Raw genomic sequence first — 22280 nt, 5'->3', positions numbered from 1 at the left:
AGGGAGAGGGAGAGAGAGATAGAAACATCAATGATGAGAGAGAATCATTGATAGGCTGCCCCCAAGATACCCCCTACTGCCCTCCCCTGTTGGCCCGATGGCCCCCAACTGCCTTCCCCTGCTGGCCTGATGGCCCCCAACTGCCCTCCCCTGCAGGCCTGATCGCCCCCAACTGCCTTCCCCTGCTGGCTCGATCGCCTCCAACTGCCCTCCCCTGCTGGCCCGATCGCCTCCAACTGCCCTCCCCTGCTGGCCCAATCGCCCCCAACTGCCCTCCTTCTTCCATTTTCTCTTCCCTTGACATAAAAGAAGCCTGATTCTGTTGGGAGCCATTATAAATCACATATACATCTCCAGTTTACAGCATAATAGGTTTATGGCTCCTCCAAGCCAACTCCCGGTTTGGCCTGGAGTTAAAAGATAACATACCCTCACCCTTAGCACAAACCTGCTACATCTCCGCTGATAAGCTGCTACATCTCCGCTGATAAGCGCATAGCTGTGACATTCCAGAGCCTTTGTTACATCCTTAATGATAGGCTAATCCCATGGACCCCCTTTGCCCACCAACATAAATACTACCCGCTGTAAGAATAAAATTGAGGCTTGATCAGAACTTTGTCTTGCCTCCATTTCTTCGCGTCTCCTATCCTCTCATTCCTTTGCAGGATTTGGTGCGGTGTACCCACGAAGCGTGCCCTGCAGGTCGGGGCATGATTCTGTTACTTTCTTAAAATGGATTTGGAGATCAGGATGCCCATCTTCTCAGTTGGCGCCTCCTTGATCAATAAACCTTTCCTTATTCCAAATTCTGATGTTTTGAGTTTTGGCCTTTGGAAGTGTTGGGCACATAAACTTTGGGCTGGTAACACCTAGGCAATGTGCTTAAAATTCTAATAGTTCTTGATCCAGCAATACAATTTCAAGAAATTTAAAGTAGGAGAATAATCCCAAAGATATAGCTACAAGGATATTAATGGAACAAAAAATTGGAAATCATTGATAGGCTGCCCCCTCTTCTAAAATATAACTAACAATAGGGGTTTCGTTAAATATATTTTAATAAGTGAACTCAGTTTAGTTAAATATATTTAACCAACAGAATTAATTAGGTGAAATGGCACGAACTGAAGCCATTAAAAAACACGACTGAGGAACAATACTTATCGGCAAATTCAAATAAATGTTTAAGACATATTCTTAAGTGGAGAAAGAACCAGCATAATTACAATTGCAATTTGCAATATTCCATTTGTTAAAATGAGAGCTGCAGTGACTGACTGATAATGAATATGTGTAATTCAGGGGTCTGTTAAAAGATGTTCACCAAAATGTTAACTGCTTATCTCTGCGTGGTTGGCAGCAAATGCATTTTTCTTTTACTTAAGAAAAAAATGATCAACCTTTCAAATGGGACACGTGTTCCATTAGTAAAATGTTAAAAATTATAGTTGGTTTCTCAGTGCCTGGACTGCCCCTGCCCTCCCACGCTGCCCGGGACTCTTCCCTCCGTTCTCACGTTGTGGACTGCAGGGGCCACCTTCCTGATTCTGCGCTTTCGCTTTTTCCCATAACCCTTATCTTCTAATCTAAAAAAAGTGTCAACGTAAGATGTTATTAGGGTTTTTAGAAGTTAAAACCTGGCAAAAAACATGGCTACTGAACTGATCAAATAACTGAATCGATACCCCTCCCCTGGGAACTGACCTGTAGGCCACTTCACAGCGGACATTCCACTTGCTGAGACCATTCTCTCTCTCCTCCAGACTTTCCCAGAACCCAGACCTGCACAGAGCATTCTCCGCCCAGAAAAAGCCGCCTAGAGTCCTTTAAACACCTCGGACCCCCCGACTTTGGGGGCTGGTGCCATTTTGAGGCTCAGCCCATCTGGGTATCCAGGTGACCTAATAAATTCATAATTCGTTTGGCGTCGTGCGTCCCTCCTTCGGCAACCCTAACATAAGAGACATTCAAACCTGTGAAGAAATTTTGTGAGTATATTTGAGCCAAATCATTGACAAATGCCAGGAAGCAGAATTTCAACAGATTGAGATAATGCTCTGGAGAGAATGCAACTTGTTTGATACATTGCAATCTAAGGAGGAGACATAAGTGGGTTACATGAAATCCATTGGTAATTGATTAGGGAGAAATCGAAGTGGGGAAAGCTTGGATTGATTGGATGAAAAGTGAAATGATAGATATGTGCTTTCTTACATAGGTGGGTGCAGGATAGTTAACAGTCAACAATCAACTCAATAACAGTGAGGGGATATCTGCAGAGCAGTACCTGTGCTCTGAGGGGTCTGGAAAAAGGAAAATGACTTTGACCTTCCAACAATATGTTACGGTAGATGCAAAAGGCAACGGACAGGCTCAGTTAAGGTAAAGACTGACCTTTGTCTGGGAAGATACCTGCCTAGGACATGACTACACACCATAGACTGCTTTTTAGTTTAAAAAGTTTTCATTTCAGACCATCCTTTGTGGTTACTTTAGGTCTCTGCGTCTGCAAGGCTGCCAAGCAGGCCTCCCCTGAGCGAATCAGGTTAGCATGTGTTCCCTGTTTGTCTACACAAGTTATATAATTACTAGAGGCCCAGTGCATGAAATTCATGCACTGGGGGCGGGGGCAGGGGGCTTCTCCCTCAGCCCAGCCTGACCCCTCTTGCAGTCCGGGAGCCCTCAGGGGATGTCCAACTGATGGAAGCAGGCCTAAGCCATCAGTCGGACAACCTTAGTGCTGCCTGGGAGGCGGGAGAGGCTCCTGGCACTGCTGCTGTGCTCACCAGCTGTGAACCCCGCTTCTGGCTGAGCGGCTCTCCCCCTGTGGGAGTGCATTAAGCACCAGGGGCAGCTCCGGTGTTGAGCATCTGCCCCCTGGTGGTTAGTGCATGTCACAGTGACTGGTCCTTCCACTGAGCGGCTCTCGGACATCCCCTGAGGGGGTCCCGGATTGTGAGAGGGCACAGGCCAGGCCGAGGGACCCCACCAGTGCACGACTGGGGCGGGAGGTTGGCCAGCCAGGGAGGGACTTCGGAGGGCTCCAGGGTGTGTCTGGCCCTTCTCCTCTCAGTCCTGATAGGCTGGACCCCAGCAGCAAGCTAACCCACTGGTCAGAGCACCTGCCCTCTGGTGGTCAGTGCACGTCATAGCGAGCAGTTGAGCGGCCTTAGCATATCATTAGCATATTACACTTTGATTGGTTGAATGGACTACCGGACACTGGCATAGTGGGCTTTTATCATAGAGGATGTTCATGGCTTCTGCATGTGCTTTACCTCCTCAAAGAGCTCTGGAGAGCAGTGAGCAACCAGTGGTCTTTGTTTTTTTCACGGGCACATTCCCAGCTGCCTAGACGGGCCTGGCGCACGGAGTTAGCGGTTCCTGCCTGTGGTCCGTCCGCCTGACGTCTCTACGCAGATGCAGAGGCGCCCCGCCTGGGAACCGCCCTTTCCCGACCCGGAGCGCGGACAGGCTCTGCGGACTACACTTCCCAGAATCCTCGGCGCTCGCGTGGGCTCCATTTCCCAGAGAGACGGCCCGCCCGGCCGGACCTGCGTGGGGCGCGGGACCTTCGCCGCGGGAGTGAGCGCCTTCCCGGCCGGAGCCCGGGGGCAGTCGGGGCCGGAGGCGGCGGTCCGGCCGCGCGGTCCCCGGGCCTCCCTCCTGCGGAGCGCGGCGAGGTGAGCGGCCGGGGCGCCCGGGGCGCGCGGGGGACGGCGGCCCCGGAGGATGCGCCGCGCAGGCCGGGGGGCGCGCGCGGGGCCTTTGTGGGCGCGGGCCGGGCACCCGCCCCCGCTCGCCGCCCCGGGCCCCGCCACCTGCCCGACCCTCGGTCCCGGCCGCCGGCCGTGCGGACGGGTTTCCTCCGCTCGCGTCCTCGGCCCCGGGGGCAGGCGGGCGGTCAGCTCTCCGCGCGGAGGGAGTGGCCGCCTCGCCCGGTGGCAGCGTCCGGCCACGACCCGAGCGTCGGTGTCGGCGCCCCCGCCCCGGACAGCAGCCCCGCGCGCGCCGGGGGGAAGGGATGCGGACCTCCCCGAGGCCGTCTGCTCGCCACACCGGGACCTGGATGTTCACGGGAGGGGCGTCGGGTGGGGAGCTGGTGGCGGAGAAAGTTGTCGCGCGCGCGCCGTGAGGTTGGAGGGGTCCCCGGGGCGCGCCGTGAGGTTGGAGGGGTCCCCGGGGCGCGCCGTGAGGTTGGAGGGGGTCCCCGGGGCGCGCCGTGAGATTGGAGGGGTTCTCGGGGCGCGCAGTGAGGTTGGAGGGGTCCCCGGGGCGCGCCGTGAGGTTGGAGGGGTCCCCGGGGCGCGCAGTGAGGTTGGAGGGGTCCCCGGGGCGCCCTCGCTGGTGTGAATTGGGGCGAGCGCTCCGGCTCTGCCTCAGTATCCCGACCTGTGAAATGGGGGTGCAGACGCCGGGGTTCGCTGCTGCTGAGCCGGGGCGGAGGGGCCTGACCAGGTGGCCGGTCTCTCGGGTCCAGTCTGCCCCTCGCTCCTCCTGACGCCCCTCCCCGAGGGTTCCCGGAGCCGTTCTCCGGTGCGGGGGTCCGAGAGCTGGGGAGTCTGGGGTGGAAATGGAAGGGGCTTGTCCCCCCTGGCGCCCCTGTTCTTCCTCAGACCTGAAGAGCCCAGCGGGGGGCCTGGCTGCGGAGCCCAGGGGCGCAGGCGCTCAGGTGCGGTCACTGTGTCTCAGGCCTCAGGGACAGATGTTTGTTTGTGTTGTTTTGTTTTCTGTTCTCCCTGGAACTGGAGTTCCCCACCCCATGCCGTCTCCCCGGGATGTGGAGCCCAAGTCCTTTCCCGTCCCCGGGGGATGGTGGTTCTGTAGTGAATCTTGTCCTCCCCCCCCCCCCCCAACCCATGTCTAGTGTCTCCCTTTTCCTTCCCCAATAGGCTCTCTTACTCATTAATTCCACTTCATTACCTGGTTACCAATTTGACAGGTCAGATTCCCGCGCGTCTTAGCTCACTTGGGGTCAGAACAAACAAGCGTCACACTTGGCAGAGTTCCTTCCTGGGCCTGCCTCCCTGCTCACCCCCATCTCCCTCCTTGCTCACCCCCATGTCCCTCCTGCTCACCCCCATCTCCCTCCCTGCTCACCCCATCTCCCTCCCTGCTCACCCCCATCTCCCTCCCTGCTCACCCCCATCTCCCTCTGTGGTTCACCCCCACCTCCCTCCCTGCTCACCCCCATCTCCCTCCCTGCTCACCCCCATCTCCCTCCCTGCTCACCCCCATCTCCCTCTGTGGTTCACACCCACCTCCCTCCCTGCTCACCCCCATCTCCCTCCCTGCTCACCCCCATCTCCCTCCCTGCTCACCCCCATCTCCCTCTGTGGTTCACCCCCACCTCCCTCCCTGCTCACCCCCATCTCCCTCCCTGCTCACCCCCATCTCCCTCTGTGGTTCACACCCACCTCCCTCCCTGCTCACCCCCATCTCCCTCTGTGGTTCACACCCACCTCCCTCCCTGCTCACCCCCATCTCCCTCCCTGCTCACCCCCATCTCCCTCCCTGCTCACCCCCATCTCCCTCCCTGCTCACCCCCATCTCCCTCCCTGCTCACCCCCATCTCCCTCCTTGCTCACCCCCATCTCCCCCCCTGCTCACCCCCATCTCCCCCCCTGCTCACCCCCATCTCCCTCCCTGCTCACCCCCATCTCCCTCCCTGCTCACCCCCATCTCCCCCCCTGCTCACCCCCCATCTCCCTCCCTGCTCACCCCCATCTCCCTCCTTGCTCACCCCCATCTCCCCCCCTTCTCACCCCCATCTCCCTCCCTGCTCACCCCCATCTCCCTTTGTGGTTCACCCCCATCTCCCTCCTTGCTCACCCCCATCTCCCTCCGTGGCTCACCCCCATCTCCCTCCCTGCTCACCTCCATCTCCCTCCCTGCTCACCCCCATCTCCCTCCCTGCTCACCCCCATCTCCCTCCCTGCTCACCCCCATCTCCCTCCTTGCTCACCCCCATCTCCCCCTCTGCTCACCCTCATCTCCCTCCCTGCTCACCCCCATCTCCCTCCTTGCTCACCCCCATCTCCCCCCCTGCTCACCCCCATCTCCCCCCCTGCTCACCCCCATCTCCCTCCCTGCTCACCCCCATCTCCCTCCCTGCTCACCCCCATCTCCCTTTGTGGTTCACCCCCATCTCCCTCCTTGCTCACCCCCATCTCCCTCCGTGGCTCACCCCCATCTCCCTCCCTGCTCACCCCCATCTCCCTCCTTGCTCACCCCCATCTCCCTCCGTGGCTCACCCCCATCTCCCTCCCTGCTCACCCCCATCTCCCTCCGTGGCTCACCCCCATCTCCCTCCGTGGCTCACCCCCATCTCCCTCCTTGCCCTTGGCAATAGTGCTTTCCTTTTTCTTTCCAGCCTTAGAATCCTCATGACACCTTCCCCAGGCTTCTGTAATCCATAGTTTTTAATTTTTCCTTTCTCTTCACTTTGTTTATTTATTTTTTAATCTTTACTGTTGAAGGTATTACATATGTTCCCCATTTCCCCCCATTCTAGCCCACCCCGTCCGCCGCCCCAGGCCTTCGCCACCTTCCTCTTAACTTTGGATTGTGCGCCTTGCTTCTACACTTTTGAAAACTGATCTTGTTGTGCTGTTTTCATCTTTATATGTGTGTGAATGAGGGAGGGCCCCCGAATGGTGAGCCAGTGTTTGAACAAAAGATAGCCATGCTGGAGGGGACACAGTCAGAGAGGTCTCTTGACTCTGGGGGCAGAGAGAAGACTCCTCAGGAAGCTCGGAGGTTTTCCATGGGATGTTGGTAGTGGAGAGGCAGTGTGTACGTGGCTAGGAAGTAGGGCTATTGAGCCAGATGGCCAGGTTTGAACCCATGTCCTCTGTTGTCATTTCTGGGCTTTGGGCAAATACTTTCACCTCTCTGTACCTCAGTTTCCTCACCTGTAAAATGGGAGTAACAAAAAGTACCTACCTTATAGGTTAAGTGAGAGGCTCACATGAACTAGTGCATGCAAAGTGTTTAGATCAGGGCCTAGCAAAATATCATGGTAGCTGAACAATGTTTTTCTAGTAATAATACCATTAATGTTGCTAGATAGATACATAATCTATATATATAAAAGCCTAAGCTACTGGCTGACCATCCGACTGTCTGGTAGCTATGACATGCACTGACCACTAGGGGGCAGACGCTCAGTGCAGGAGAGGAAACCATAGGCATGGAAACATGGAGCAGACTGATGAATCTAGAGGCAAGGAGGGAGAAGGGAGGGCAGAAAGAGATTAACCAAAGATCTGGTATCCGTGCTAGCGGCCTGGTGCACGGATTTGTGCACTGGCCTCTAGTGTTACATAATGTTCATAGGACCCGTAAATACTTGTCCTTTCTTGACTCATCATCTAATAATAACGGGCAATGTTGCTGGGAATGTCCTGAAGGCTTTACCTTTGTTCTCACTCTCATAACAGTGTAGCAGTTGTTACCCCTATTTTATTATTATGTTTTAAAAAAGTATATTGATTTCAGAGAGGAAGGGAGAGGGAGAGAGAGAAACATCAGTGATGAGAGAGAATCATTGATTGGCTGCCTCCTACACATCCCCCTACTGGGGATTGAGCCCACAACTCAGGCATGTGCCTTGATCAGGTATCACACTGTGACCTCCTGACTCATGGGCCAGTGCTCAACCACTGAGCAACACAGGCTGGGCATATTTTCCTCATTTTACATGTGAGGCAACGGGGGCTCAGAGAAGTCAATAGCCTGGATTCAGACCCAAGTGGGTGTGGCCCCTCAGTTCACACTTGTGACCGTCCAGCCGTTGCTGGTGATCTTCAGAGCACAGCGCAGACCCCGCATATGTCGCCAGGCTCTTCTGCACCGTGATGCTCTGTTTTGGACCCGCGCAGTGTGGTGGTGGTCGATCTGAGGCTGTGGCTAGAGCCTCCCATTGCGTGTGTGGGCTGCCTTTTTCCCAGGGTCTTGCCCTTTCATTCCAACAGAGCCAAGTTGGTCTCTTGGCCAGAATCATCTTCATCCTGTGTGTGAGTGCATCCCGTATGGCAGTGGTTCTCAACCTTCCTAACGCGGCGACCCTTTCATACAGTTCCTCATGTGGTGGTGACCCCCAATTTCATTGTTACAAATTGAACGTAATTAAAGCATAGTGATTCATCACAAAAACAATATGTAATCATAGATATGTTTTCCAATGGTCTTCGGCGACCCCTCTGAAAGGGTCGTTCGCCCCCCCAAAGGGGTCGCGACCCACAGGTTGAGAACCGCTGCCGTATGGCATTCTCCCTAACCTTGCCCGCTGCCCACGCGGCAGTACTGCATGGACCTGTGTGGAAATCTCACTGACGGGATGTTTATGACCAGAGGGAGAATAGACTAAGCACTGGATTAAAAGGAACCTTTAATTATTGTCTTGCCGCTGTCACTAATACATTATGTGACCTGGGTCTTCGCTGTCCTGGACTTTGGGTTCCTCACCTCTGGGTGAGGATTGAACTAGGAGATGGCGTACAGTCCTGTGCGGCTACACTTTTTCTTCCATTGTTCACATCATTTCATGTCTTTTCTTCTCTACCAGTTGGGTTTTAAATTATTTTTAGGGCAAGATTGTTTTGTATTCCCCCATATGCCAATAAGTTATCTTATTATACATGTGTTGCACTCTCATGTTAAAAATTCAGAGAATAAAAAATGCATATATAAAGAAGTTAAAATCACTCTTACCCCGCCCCAGCCAGTTTGGCTCAGTGGATAGAGCCTGCGGACCAAAGGGTCCCGGGTTCGATTCCGGTCAGGGCATGTACCTTGGTTGCAAACTCCTCCCTGGCCCGGGCCCTGGCTGGGACGTGTGTAGGAGGCAACCAGTGGATGTGTGTCTCTCACATCGATGTTTCTCTCTGTCTTTCCCTCTTCCACTCTGTCTAAAAGATAAATGGAAAAGTATCCTTGGATGAGGATTAACAAAAAAAAATAAAAAAATAAGCTCACTCTTACCCCAACATCTGGAAATCATCACCATCACCCCTTTGGTATGCATTACCTCAGAATAATATGCATCTTTATTTATGTACACATGTATACATGTACATATGTATGTATTTTATTTTAACTTTTTAAAAAATATATATTTATTGAAATTTTACAGAGAGGAAGGGAGAGGGATAGAGAGTTAGAAACATCGATGAGAGAGAAACATCAATCAGCTGCCTCCTGCACATCTCCTACTGGGTGGGGATGTACCCGCAACCAACGTACATGCCCTTGACCAGAATCAAACCTGGGACCTTTCAGTTTGCAGGCTGACACTCTATCCACTGAGCCAAACCAGTTACGGCTCATTTTAACTTTTTTTATTGTGACAAAATTTACCACTTTAACCCCTTTTGAATGTATAATGCAGTGGCATTAAGTACATTCATGTTGGGTGACAGTCACTACTGTCCATCTCCATTATATGGATTATCTCATTTCTTTCTTGACTATGAGGTAGGCATGACGGGGTTTGCAGAGAGGTGAAGAATGGCACCTTGGACATCCACCTGCGTTGGAATTCCATGCCTACCACTGAGCAGCCGTGATTTTGTGATTTATAAAACGAAATATATGTTTGGTCTTCGTCTCTGTTCCCGGCACATAGCTTCCAAAGCACTTATAATTCCTTAACTGATTAGTAATATGTGTTTTGTTTTGTTTTTTTTTACCTGCAATAACTTCAAAGCAATAAAGATGAAATGGCTGTGTTTTGTTATTCATAACCAGCCCTTTTCAGTCACATCAGAGTCTGTATTAATGAGCTGACTTTAGGAGAGCCCTGAGGTTGGGGCTGGTTCCAGAGAAACGAACCCCAACTCTGACTAGAGGTTGGCACTTTCAGCCTTCTACCCGCTGCCTGTCTTGGGCTGGAGGTTGACTCAGTCCTGCCTGTGTAATGAGTTGATTAATCGTGCGCATGTGATGGCCAACGGTTTAACCCATCATGCCTTTGTAATGAAGCCTCCATACAAACCCAAAAGGACAGGGTTCTGAGGGCTTCCTGGCTGGTGAATGAACACGTGGAGAATCGAGGAGAGTGGCACAGCCGAGGGTGGGGAGGCTCCGCACCCCGTTCCCCAAAGCTTGCCCTGTGCATCTCCTCATGGACTGTCCCAGAGTTACGTCCTTTTATAATAAGCTGGTGATCTTGTAAGTAACTTGCTTTTCTGAGTTCTGGCAAATTAATGGAACCTGAGGAGGGGGCTGTGGAAACCTCTGACTAAGCATTTCCTGGCGGCCCATCTACTGCCCCACGGCTTCCTTCCTCACTCTGTGTGGGTCGTCGGGGTGAGCTGGGGTGGCTTGTCTTTACAGATGTCGGTGACGTTCAAGGACGTGGCGGTGCTCTTTACGCGGGATGAGTGGAGAAAGCTGCGTCCTCCTCAGAGACACCTGTACCAGGATGTGATGCTGGAAAACTACAGTAACCTGGTCTCGCTGGGTAAGGAAGTTTCCCTGTGGAGACATTTCCCCATAGAAATGGGGTAAGGCAGCACCTGCTTCTCTGAATAAAAGCCCCGGGTCATCAGAAACTTGGGCTGAGATTTGCCTTGGGATTGCACACTTCGGATCTCCACAAATGGATACTGAAAACCTTTCCCCTTTTTATAGGCATTGAGTTGCCTGTGGAAGGCACACTCTGCAGTCACACATTAGGAATTCCCTCCCACCTGAGGCATCGTTTTCCCATCATGATTGTTCTGTGTTTGGTTGCTCACCTCTCGGCGGGGAGCATCCCTCGACCGTCTTCATTGGCCGACCACTTGCCTTTCCTAATTCTCTTCCAGTTCAGAAACTGAGCTGATTTAGCACCTGCTTCCCTGGATCAGTGCTGTGGGTTGTCTAAGAAACTTCTGCTGCGTTTGCTGGGAGATTGTCCTTATGGGATATCTCTAAATCTTAAAAACACATCCCCCTATAGGCATGGAGTTGGCCATGGGAATGGGGAGGGGATATTGATAATCATCCCCTTCCCTCTGTGTGATTACACACTAGAACTTTCTTCATGGTTAAGACAGTATTTCCTTGCACTGATTGTTCTGTGGTTCATTTTCACGTCTCTCAGCAGAGGGCTTTGTCCAGTCTCTGGGCCTTTCCTACTTGTCTTTTCCAGGGGTCAGCAAACTTTCTGTAAAGGGGCAGGTAGTAAACATTTTAGGCTTTGGGGCCACATGTGGTCTCTGTAACCTTCTGCTTTTATTTTATCAGCCAAGGGCATCCTTAGACAGTGGGCTCGGTTTTGCATACTTTGCTGACCACTGCCATCGTTAAAGGGGTTCAGATTGTGTTTCTCATTTTAAACAAGCTACTGGATACATAGGTATCTGTTTACAAATTTAATTCAGTCTATACATTTAACAAACTTCATCTCTATAGGAAGCCAATAACACCCTATTAATCAAGGCTGATGTTTATGCTCTTTCCCTAACGTAAAGCTAATTATTACGTAGTCATGTGCTGCAAGTCCCTTTTTCCTAGCACACCTCTCACATCAGAGAGCTTTTGTACCATCCCCTGAGTTTCCACTCAGATCTGCGCTACCTCTTTGTGTCAAAACAAAACCAAGTCTTTCCTTTCTTTTTTTTGTCTATGAACAGGGCTCCTATTTTCCAAACCAAAAGTGATCTCCCTGTTGCAGCAAGGAGAAGAGCCGTGGAAGACGGAGGAAGAGAGTCCTTGGGGCGCCCCTCTCGGTGAGTGGGGCTGAGGTGCCCGCGGGTCACCAGGCGAGGGCCTGGTTAGTAAGTGGAGGGTGGGGCTTGCAGATGATGGTCGGGAACGGCTCTCCAGGGTCCTTGGTCCTCAGGAGTGGCGGAGAAGGGGCGCTGAGGACCAGACACGAGCCTCCTCCTTCCTCCTTTCCCTGCTAATCCCTTTGTAATGGATCTGTCAGGACCTCTTCTTATCCTTTCCTGTGGTTTCAGAGGAGGGCCGCATTCTCGTGTCCATTCAGCAAACCTGGTGTATGTAAGGGCTTGCAGGTAGTTCATTCTGACTGAGGCTCAGGGTACGTGCGTGGGGAAAGAAGGAGATGAAAAACTATTTTGGGAAATTTGATTGGGCCCCATTATAAAGTGCTTCCGTACAGTTCTTAGAGATGTGAACTGCTCGATGGGTGACTACAGAGGGTTTTAGGCAGAAGAATTCTGTGGCCATTGACATTTTAGAAACATTGGTCTAATCAGAAACGATGTAATGTCCTCAGTACAAGCCCCGCTGAAGGAGGCTGTCTGTCCCTGCTCTGGCGTTCGGCCAGAAAGAGCACCTGACGTGGACAGACTCCCTCCGAGGCACGGGAAGGACTAAAGCAGTTCAGGGGCATTGTTATCATGTGTCACCGTTTATGTTTAAAGAAAGTTATGTGTCTGTTTCCATGTTGTCTGAGGCCTGGCAGTGGGCGTTTGGCTTTGGGCCTCTTGGAAGGGACTCTGGTGTCGGTCAGGGTCTGACACTACTTGTGACTGGCCTGGGCAACCTGTTTGGAACTGCAGAGTGATGCACAGTGTGGGCTGCCTCTGCTGGGCTGGGCGCATGCAGGAAGGCCAAGCCGCACACCAAGGCCAGCTTTCACTAGCACTGAGCTCCCGGGCAGGTGCAAACCGCAAGTCACCCTGAGAGTGGCCCCCGCCTGCCTCTGCCTGCTGGCTGCCTGCTCGGCTCAGTGTCAGAAAGTGCCTCCGGCAGTGTGCGAGTTCCGTACTGGATAGTGGTGAGTGGTGTTCACCACACTAATACGGATTCAGACTTGGTGCCAGTGCTGGCCTGCGGCCACTCAGCCAAAGCCCCCACCAGGTGCCCACAGACCTTTAGGCTGGGGCTGGGTGTAAGGGAGTCATTGGAGAGGGCAGCAGAGTTTATCAGGCCCAAACCGAAGCGAGGGCTCTGCGCCTGTCAGGTGTGCGAGGGACATGTGCCCCCTTCCTAGAGCCACACAGTCAGTCTGTCCTGGATCCTGCCCAGACCTTGCTGAGAGCCTGAGCTCCGCGGGGTGGGCCTCCAGGAGCTGAGAGGATGGGGCTAGTGGACCTCACAGCTCCGTCTCTGACACTCCCTGGTCTGCCCATACAGGCACACCCCAGGCCCGGGCAGCTGACTCCTCCACTGGGCATGAGCTTCGGAGGGTGGGATGAGAGGGAGGGAGGTGGGAGGAGCTATTGCATTCCTCCGGCTGATGCCGTGTGCAGGGAAGTGCTCAACCCAAGAAAGGTGGCGCCTGTTGGCAGTGTGGAAGAGGGAGTCGGCACAGGGACCCTGTTGGCTCTCCCTGCAGCTCTCTTCCCGGAGCCACACTGCTCCATCTCTCCTCACATGACTCGTCCCCTCTGAGCCTTCCCTGCAAGAGCCCAAGGGAAATGGCTGCAAACAAGATTGTGTGCTGGCCCTTTAAGAGGGTGCCTGGGTTTCTGGCGGACTCCTGTCTCCCCGGTGGACAGAAGTCCTGCTGATTTTCGTAGCCAGATGTCACATGGGCTCCTTTCCGTGGCTCTCTTGGCGAGCCCGGTGGGTTGAGATGCCACACTATCGGGGAGACCTTTGCAGCTGAGACATCCCTGGGGATTCTTAGCCGCTCACATCGTGTGAGGCCAGCACCCTCCCGTCTCCGTCCTTCCTACCAGTCTTGATGCGGCTTCTTCTGTAAGTCCTTCGTTATAAGACTCCTGTTGAGCTGGTCTTCCGTTGCTTATTCAGCTTGTTCGTTCTGTATTTTAGTTGTAATTCCTTGGAGGCCAGTGTAACTTCCCACCCACGCTGCTGCCATCTTGGATCCTTCCTCCGCATTCTTTTCCTGAGAGTGCTTATCACTGCCTAATAGTGCATATTTATTCGTTATCTGTCTCTTCCTCTGAATTGTAAACTCCGTTACACTGGGTTGTCTGCTTCATTTGTTCCATTTCCCCAGTACTTAAAACAGTGCCTGGTCAGAGCAGGCTTCCAGTTACTGAATGTGTGAACGACTTGGTGGAGACAGAAAGGAGCAAACCAGTTTCAGAGACTTTTGGGAGACAAAGCAGCAGGGCTTGGAGATGGGTTAGATATGGAAGATGACGGAGATGAAGTGGTCGAGGATGCTTGCTTGGTTTGTGGCTTGTTCTGGGATGGACAGTGACAGCATTCATGGAGATAGTGACACTGGAAGATCAGAGGTGAGAGATGATATAACTTTGATTTTGGATGTGTTAAATATAGTTGTCTTTGGTTGACCTTGTTATCCACGTGGAGATGCCAAATAGCCTCTTAGATTTGGGGAAACACCCCTCTGAATATAGACTTGGTGTGAAATGTAAATTTGGGAGATCCTGGCCAAGGTAGGCTAATTGAGACAGTGGCTGAATTTGACTTAATTGATGGAGTTCACGTTATAGTAAGAGCAAGAAAGAGCCTCTGAGTCACATTTGAGGAACTCTGGCATTTCATGGTAAGGTAGAGAGAGATGAAGCCATAAGGAAGGCAAATGGAGAGGTGTGATAAGAGGAAAGTCAGTTGTCATTGAAGTCAAGGCTCGTAGTGGGATTGTTATCAGTAGAACTTGGGAGAAATAGATGTTTTGGGGGCATATTTAGATGATAGAATAAACAGTTCTTGATAATCGATTAGCTAAGGGATCTGAAGGAGAGATATTAATGATGCCTCTTAAAGGTTTAATTCAGAACTGGTGTCATTTACAGAGCCAAAGGATTATAAAGATTGGAGGGAATAATGAATTGGGTTTTAGGCATGTTGAATTCGAGGTGTCTTTGAGACATTGAAGTTGCTATTTGGAGTAGGTTGTTGTGTAATTGGGTATAGAGAGTAGAGAAGTCATGACGCATGAGGTGTATGTTTATAATTAGAGCTGGCCGGTGGAAAGAGTGCAGAGTGAGAAGATTTGGGGGCCTAGTACTAAACTCTAAGGAACTCTAAGGGTCAGAGAGGAGGTAAAGTAAGTCACAAAGGAGACTGAGAAACCCACCAAGGAAATTGAGGCTGGTGAGCAATGAGAAGAATGTGGAGGAAAGTTTGGCTTCACTCGCTTAGGAAGAGCATGTCTCCGGGAAAAGGAGTGGTCACTATCAGATGCTGCTGAAAAGAGCATCTTGTCTTAGCCATATGGAGATCATAGTTGCCTTAGCAAGGGTAGTGGTGAGGACAGAAGCCAGCATGGAGCCAACGAGTGGTGAGTGAGCCGGAGGGAGTTTTCTGTCAGGAACTATAGTCAGACTTGAAGCAGCAGCAGCAGCTGGAAGAGCTCTTCTATGCACATCTAAACAAATATTCCTGTGTATACTCTTTCCGTTGTCCACTCCAGTGATAGTGTATAACACAGTATTCTGCCCCTTCACTTGATATGAACTCTCTCCCTGGCAGTGCGTAGGGAGCCCTCACTCTGGGGAGTAGGAAGGAGGCCTTCGGCTGGCTCTCTTTCTCGTGGAGGAAGAGTGATTTTGATTGTTTGCTCCCTCTCAGCACCCATCCTACAGCACATCAGCAAGCCCAGTCCTGTCAGCACTTTCTTTGTAGTTGATCCTGATGCAGTCACCTGTCGTCCACCCCTTTCTCACCTCCATAACTGCAGTAGCCTTTTAAGTGACTTATCTCTTTTCTGCTTCTGCTTGTGCCCCACCAGTCTGCTCTCTGCAGAGTAGCCAACCTGAGTGGGCGTGCAGTTTCCCTGTGGCTTTCTATCATGCTGAGAATAAAATTCCAAAGACCTTACTGTAACATATGAGGCCTTAATATGACTGACTTGCCCTATCTGTTGCGCTTGTCTTATTTACCATTTTCCCTCTTGCTCACTGACTACATTCTAGGCACACAGTCTCTTGGCTGTTCCTCTGAAGTCACCACACTTTTGTTTGCTGTTGTGTCCTTTGCCTGGGAAGCCCTTTCTTCACATATCCATATGGCTTTTATTTATTATTATTTGCATTTCATTCCACCCCTTCCCCCGCACTCTCACACACACATACCAAAGTATAAGCTCCAGAACTCTTAGTCATCACATTCCCTAGAACATTACCTGGCCCAGAGTAGGCAGTCAATAACCATTTGTTAATGGAAAGGATGTTTGCAGCACATGCAAAGATAAAGAAATACGAAAAAACATGGCATACTCCAGAAACTGCACATAGTTCAACATACCTGACGAGAAGCCAGGGGAGGGAGATGAGGACAGGTGGACAAAGGTCAGAACGTGAAATACCTTGATGACCATGGCATATATATAAAGTACTCAGGGCTTTATATATAAACTAGAGGGCGGATGCACAAAATTCATGCAAGGGCCTTGTCCCTCGCAGCCCCGGTTTCGTCCAGAAGGTTGTCTAGACGGTCGTTCTGCTGTTTCGCCATCTGGTCCAATTAGCATATTATGCTTTTATTGTTATAGATTATTAAAGATAAATTGGAGGATCTAAGGAAGTTTGTAACATGGTAAGATAAGATTTTAGAAAGATTACTCTGCCTACAGTGTGAAAACTGAATTGGAAGAGAGCAAGACTCGAAGCAGGGAGACCCGTTAGGAGACTATGGGAAACTACAGTAAAGCATGAGAAACAAAATGCCATTTAGGTCCCTGTGCCAAATGCTCGGGTTCTGGTAAAGGAGTTGGTCACAAAACTGCAGTCTTTGTGTACAGGCCTAAGGCGGGATCTCTAACTTTATTACGAGCTAGAATCCAAACTGCAGAATCTTACTATCTTCTTCTCAGCACATATACTAAACCTAGAACCAATGACATATAGTCACTGGAGAAAGGACCCATTTTTTGTGATTGCCTTTCATACTTTGGCCCAAATAATGTATTGAGATTTGATCATTTAATTTATCAAGACTTAGATGGAGAGAAGGAGCTAGGAAGGTGTTTGGCAGGAATAAAAAACTCCTGGTTCCCTTACAACAAATAGTAAAGATATGGGTGCATGTAAAATTAGTCAAGGAGGCTGTGTAGAGTGAAAAAAAAATCCCAAAGCCCAAGGAATACCAGTTTTCAAAGGAGGGACAGAAAGTGTTATCCATGAAGGAATCTGAGAAGGGAATACTGGTAGAAGAAAGGAGGAAAGTGGAATACATTATGTTCACCAAGCAGAGGGAGTATACACACATTCATATGAAAGTGAATGTGAGATAGGGATCTCAGATGAGATGCAGAGGAGCCCTTTAAATGGTTACCTCTAGCCCAGAAGAAAATGCCAAACTATGTGCACAACCATTTCCCTGCCAAAATTTAATATTCAGTGAATTGTGTTCTTACCCAATTATAATATTTATTGAAATCAATTTTGTTTTTTTTTAAAAATATATTTTATTGATTTTTTACAGAGAAGAAGGGAGAGGGATAGAGCATTAGAAACATCGATGAGAGAGAAACATTGATTAGCTGCCTCCTGCACACCCCCCAGTGGGGATGTGCCCGCAACCAAGGCACATGCCCTTGACCGGAATCGAACCCGGGACCCTTGAGTCCGCAGGCTGACGCTCCATCCACTGAGCCAAACCGGTTCGGCCAATTTTGTTCTTTACCACTTTATCATATTGTCCTTTTTTTTAACCTTATGCATATATATATATATATATATATATATATACACACACATATATATAATATATATATTTAGCTTAATGTATTTTAATAGCAAACTTATAGGAACAGCACAGAAGACAGACAACATTAAAAACATGTATTTGCATGTAGGACAACTAAGTTAGAAAAGTATAGTGAATGGATGGAATCTACTGTGTGATAAAAATGCTACAAACACCATTTAGTTGCCATCAATAAGAAATTTACTTGTTTTAAAAAAATTCAAATGCTGGCATTGTCCAGAAAAATTTAACAGTTTTATTTATATTGTTATAAAGTTGAACTGCTGAAACTTGTTCACTGAAACATTTGACTTGCATTAATGCTGTATTTAGATTAAAAAAATTTACACATAAATAAATATGGAAAAATTGCCAATACCCGATTTCTGTCCCCTATTTTCAACTTGCAATCATATACTTAGGTACCTTTTGATCCTATCGGAAAAAAAAAATCTAATGTTCAGAACTACCAATAACAGGAGGAGTAGAATTTTTTTTTAAAGAATGAAAAATGTTTCCCATCATAGTGGATTCTTAAGCATGTTCTCCAGGTATGTGGTGTGCTGGCTGGATGTCTCATGGCATAATTATTACACGTTGGCATGTAATAATTATTACACGTTTGCAGACAGGCCTCACTAGCCTCCTGCAAAGCACCAGTTGCTGCGCTCTGGAAACGCAGATCTGTTTTGAAGTCCTGAGCAATTTCTTGCACCAGACGCTGGAAGGGAGGTTTGCGAATCAGTTCAGTGGACTTCTGATAACAGCTAATTTCACGAAGTGCCACCCACGGTACCAGGCCTGTAACGATGAGGTTTCTTCACCCCTCCAGTAGAGGGTGCACTCTTTGGAGCGGCTTTGGTAGCCAGTTGCTTCCTTGGTGCTTTACCACTGGTTGATTTGCGGGCAGTCTGCTTTGTACGAGCCATGGTATAGAGACCTCTTTACTTGCCCCCCTTTCTCCTTTGGCTGGAGCTCCATGAGCTGGAGACAGCGCAGGCATTAGAGAGGGATGGCGACTGTGAACACCCCTTTTTATATTTATGTCTATCTTATTCTTGATCTTTGACTTTTCTACTTTGCTTGCAGTCTCTCATGCTTGATGCATGAGCAAAGCTGCCTTCCTAACTTTTGACTTTGGCTTCAGGTCTACTTGTGACTCCTCTGTAACTTAATTCAATAATGCCTTCCTGTGTGAACTGGCCTTGAAACTCTCCCATCACCCATGTAATGTACTGATCTGTAAGACAACTTCTACAAGTATTTGAATCATGTTTGTGTGTGAAATTGATGTATAAATAATTGAGAATATTTGACATTTTTCAAATTTGGAGTATATACGTAATTAAGAAAGATCAACAAAAAAAATTGTATATAATTCAGATGCCATCAGGAAGACTTAGAGGTTAATAGGGTATGCTAATCTGATTGTAAAGAACACTTATGGGGAAAAAGGAAAGTAACATCTATATATATATAACATTTTTAAAACACTGTGGTATGGTTTATATTAAAGGGAATGGACTATGGAAATTGAGTCAATAAAAGACTCAGAAAGTTTATTTTTTAATGGGATCTAAAGGATACCAAGGAATTTGGCATGAGGGAAATGGAGGAAGACTTTCCAGGTTAGGAGTGATTACATAAAGAAGAGAAATGTCATGAAGATAATTTAGGAATCTATCATGGGCTTTGGACTCTGATCCCAGATTGCCTTTCCTAATTCATACTCTTCTTTTCTCCATTCTTCATTCACCAGTTCTCTTAGTCACTCTATACTCACCATCTTTTAAATGTGTTTTTTAAAATTATTTTTTTCTACCCTAATACTTTAAGCTCTCATTGATTATTTTCCCGTACTGCTTAAATCTACTATTTTTTGGGCAGATACCAAGACCTTATTTAAAGATAATCAGTGTTTATTTATTCTATACATTTTGTCTCTGTAGCCAAAAGCTGTATCACATGAAACATCTTCAGTTTGTTTGTTCCCCCCTCCAGGATGGAAGAGCAATCATAAAACCACAAAGTCAACTCAAACGCAAGACTCTTTATTTCAGGAGTTGATAAGGAAAAGATCCAAAAGGAATGGACCCTGGGTCTTCAAATCAGAAAAAACCTGCGTATATGAAGACAGATTAGAGAAAAAACAGAAGAAAAAAGAAGGTGTTCAGATACTTTCAGTTACCCACAAAAATATTCTTACTGTAGAAAGGAGACATAAAAATACTGAATTTGGCCAAAACTTCAGCCCAAAGTCAGTCCTTATTAGAAAGCAGATGGTTCCTAGAGAAGAAACACTACCAAAATGTGAAATACAAGGAAACAGCTTCAAACAGAATTTAAATTTGATTAATCAAGCAAAAATCAACACAGCAGAGAAACGCTATAAATGTAGTATATGTGAAAAAACCTTTATTAACACTTCATCCCTTCGTAAACATGAGAAAAACCATAGTGGAGAGAAATTATTTAAATGTAAAGAATGTTCAAAAGCTTTTAACCAAAGTTCAGCTCTTATTCAACATCAAATAACCCATACTGGAGAGAAACCGTATGTATGTAAAGAGTGTGGGAAAGCCTTTACTCTTAGCACATCCCTCTATAAACATCTAAGAACACATACTGTGGAGAAATCCTATAGATGTAAAGAATGTGGTAAGTCTTTCAGTCGAAGGTCAGGCCTTTTCATACATCAAAAAATCCATGCTAGAGAAAACCCCTATAAATATAATCCAGGTAGGAAATCATCTGGTTGCAACACATCCCTTCCTGGGTGTCAGAGAATTCATTCCAGAAAGAAGTCCTACTTATGTAATGAATGTGGTAACACATTTAAGTCTAGCTCATCCCTTCGTTATCATCAGAGAATTCACACAGGAGAGAAACCTTTTAAATGTAGTGAATGTGGGAGAGCCTTTAGTCAGAGTGCATCTCTTATTCAACACGAGAGAATTCACACTGGAGAAAAGCCCTATAGATGTAATGAATGTGGAAAAGGCTTCACTTCTATTTCACGACTTAACAGACACCGAATAATTCATACTGGTGAGAAGTTTTATAATTGTAGTGAATGTGGTAAAGCCTTAAGTTCCCACTCAACACTTATTATTCATGAAAGAATTCATACTGGAGAGAAACCATGTAAATGTAAAGTGTGTGGGAAAGCCTTCAGACAAAGTTCAGCTCTCATTCAACATCAGAGAATGCATACTGGAGAAAGACCCTATAAATGTAATGAGTGTGGAAAAACATTCAGGTGTAATTCATCCCTTAGTAATCATCAGAGAATTCATACTGGAGAAAAACCTTATCGATGTGAGGAATGTGGGATATCTTTTGGCCAAAGTTCAGCTCTTATTCAACATCGGAGGATTCATACAGGAGAGAAACCCTTTAAATGTAATACATGTGGGAAGACTTTTAGACAAAGCTCATCACGTATCGCCCATCAGAGAATTCATACTGGAGAGAAACCTTATGAATGTAATACATGTGGGAAACTTTTCAACCACAGGTCATCTCTTACTAATCATTATAAAATTCATATTGAAGAGAACCCCTAGAAAGTAGATTTGCATGTATGGAAGCCTTAAACCAAAGCTTATCAGAATACATGAGAGTGATGGAATAAATGTAATGGATACTTAAAAACATTTCTATAATTTAGTCATCAGATGTTAAATTCCAAGGATATGTCTTGACTGTGATAATGAGGAAAGTGTTCATGCCTGTAGACACTTTTTAAATTAACCTGAAATGAATTCACAGCGAGAGACATTAACTTTGGTCATTTGTCAAATAGAAGAATTGTTTTATTTCTACAGCAGTGTACAGTAGATACGTTATTGTCAGTAACATCTGGGCCAGGGGAGGGATGTGTATACTGGATTTCTCAAAAAACCCCACAATAATTGTAAACTGGTAATACTTTTTAAAATAACATTTTAATAGCATATAAAAGATGTGATAAAAGAAATTGTACATTTTTAGGGAAAAAGGACCAAATAAGATATAAAAATGAAGTGAAAATTACCTCTCAGTTTCTGAGGTTTGACCTTTCCTGACCTTATGTCAAACTTTGTGCATGGATATTATTTAAAAATAGAAATAAAGTCTGTTGCCTTTCTTTGGTCTAGTAATTGCTGTGAGTTGAGGATTTTGTATCCAATTTGTAATTCTGTTCTCAGAATTTTTTTCTCTGTAGTTATTATGAATGTATACCTGCTATACACTGTGAGCTTTCATCTTATATGTATTAAATGGAAAAATCAGTAAAGTTTAAAGCTATTTATATATATGGATATATCTATATATATAAAAGCCTAAGTGACCGAATGACCCATCAACTGGTTGCTGTGACATGCACTGACCACCAGGGGGCAGACGCTCAACACAGGAGCTGCCCCCCTGGTGGTCAATGCATTCCCATGGCAGAAGTGCCACTCAGCTGACTGACTCATCCCGGTGGCCCTCCAGTCTGGCGGCAGCCACTCACTCGCTCAGTAGTCCTGCAGGTCCAATCGCCAGAGAATGGGCGAAGCACTGATGGACCCGTGCCACCAGCCTCCTGGAAATCAGCCTCAGGCACTGCAGCTGCTTCCCCTCCCTAGATGCTCTGCAAGGAAGAAATGATATAAAAGCGGCCGCCAGGGGCTCTCGACAATTGGTGCAAACGCCAGTGGGATGGA

General features: G+C 48.0%; 1 protein-coding gene across 1 annotated transcript; it reads left to right on the top strand.

Annotated features, from left to right (window-relative positions):
* The first annotated feature begins 3545 nt into the window (after positions 1 to 3545).
* ZNF354A (zinc finger protein 354A) lies at positions 3546 to 21825 on the top strand. Its single transcript, XM_070416917.1, has 4 exons — positions 3546 to 3686; positions 10342 to 10468; positions 11625 to 11720; positions 19591 to 21825. The coding sequence occupies exons 2-4, from the start codon at positions 10342 to 10344 to the stop codon at positions 21153 to 21155; spliced, it is 1788 nt and encodes a 595-aa protein (XP_070273018.1). The 5' UTR covers positions 3546 to 3686; the 3' UTR covers positions 21156 to 21825.
* The last annotated feature ends 455 nt before the right edge of the window (positions 21826 to 22280 follow it).

This window comes from Myotis yumanensis, unplaced genomic scaffold (assembly GCF_028538775.1).
Source record: "Myotis yumanensis isolate MYYU_CA2020_CCGP unplaced genomic scaffold, mMyoYum1.0.hap1 SCAF_5, whole genome shotgun sequence".
NCBI lineage: Eukaryota > Metazoa > Chordata > Mammalia > Chiroptera > Vespertilionidae > Myotis > Myotis yumanensis.
This window is presented reverse-complemented; position numbering and strand designations above follow the sequence as displayed.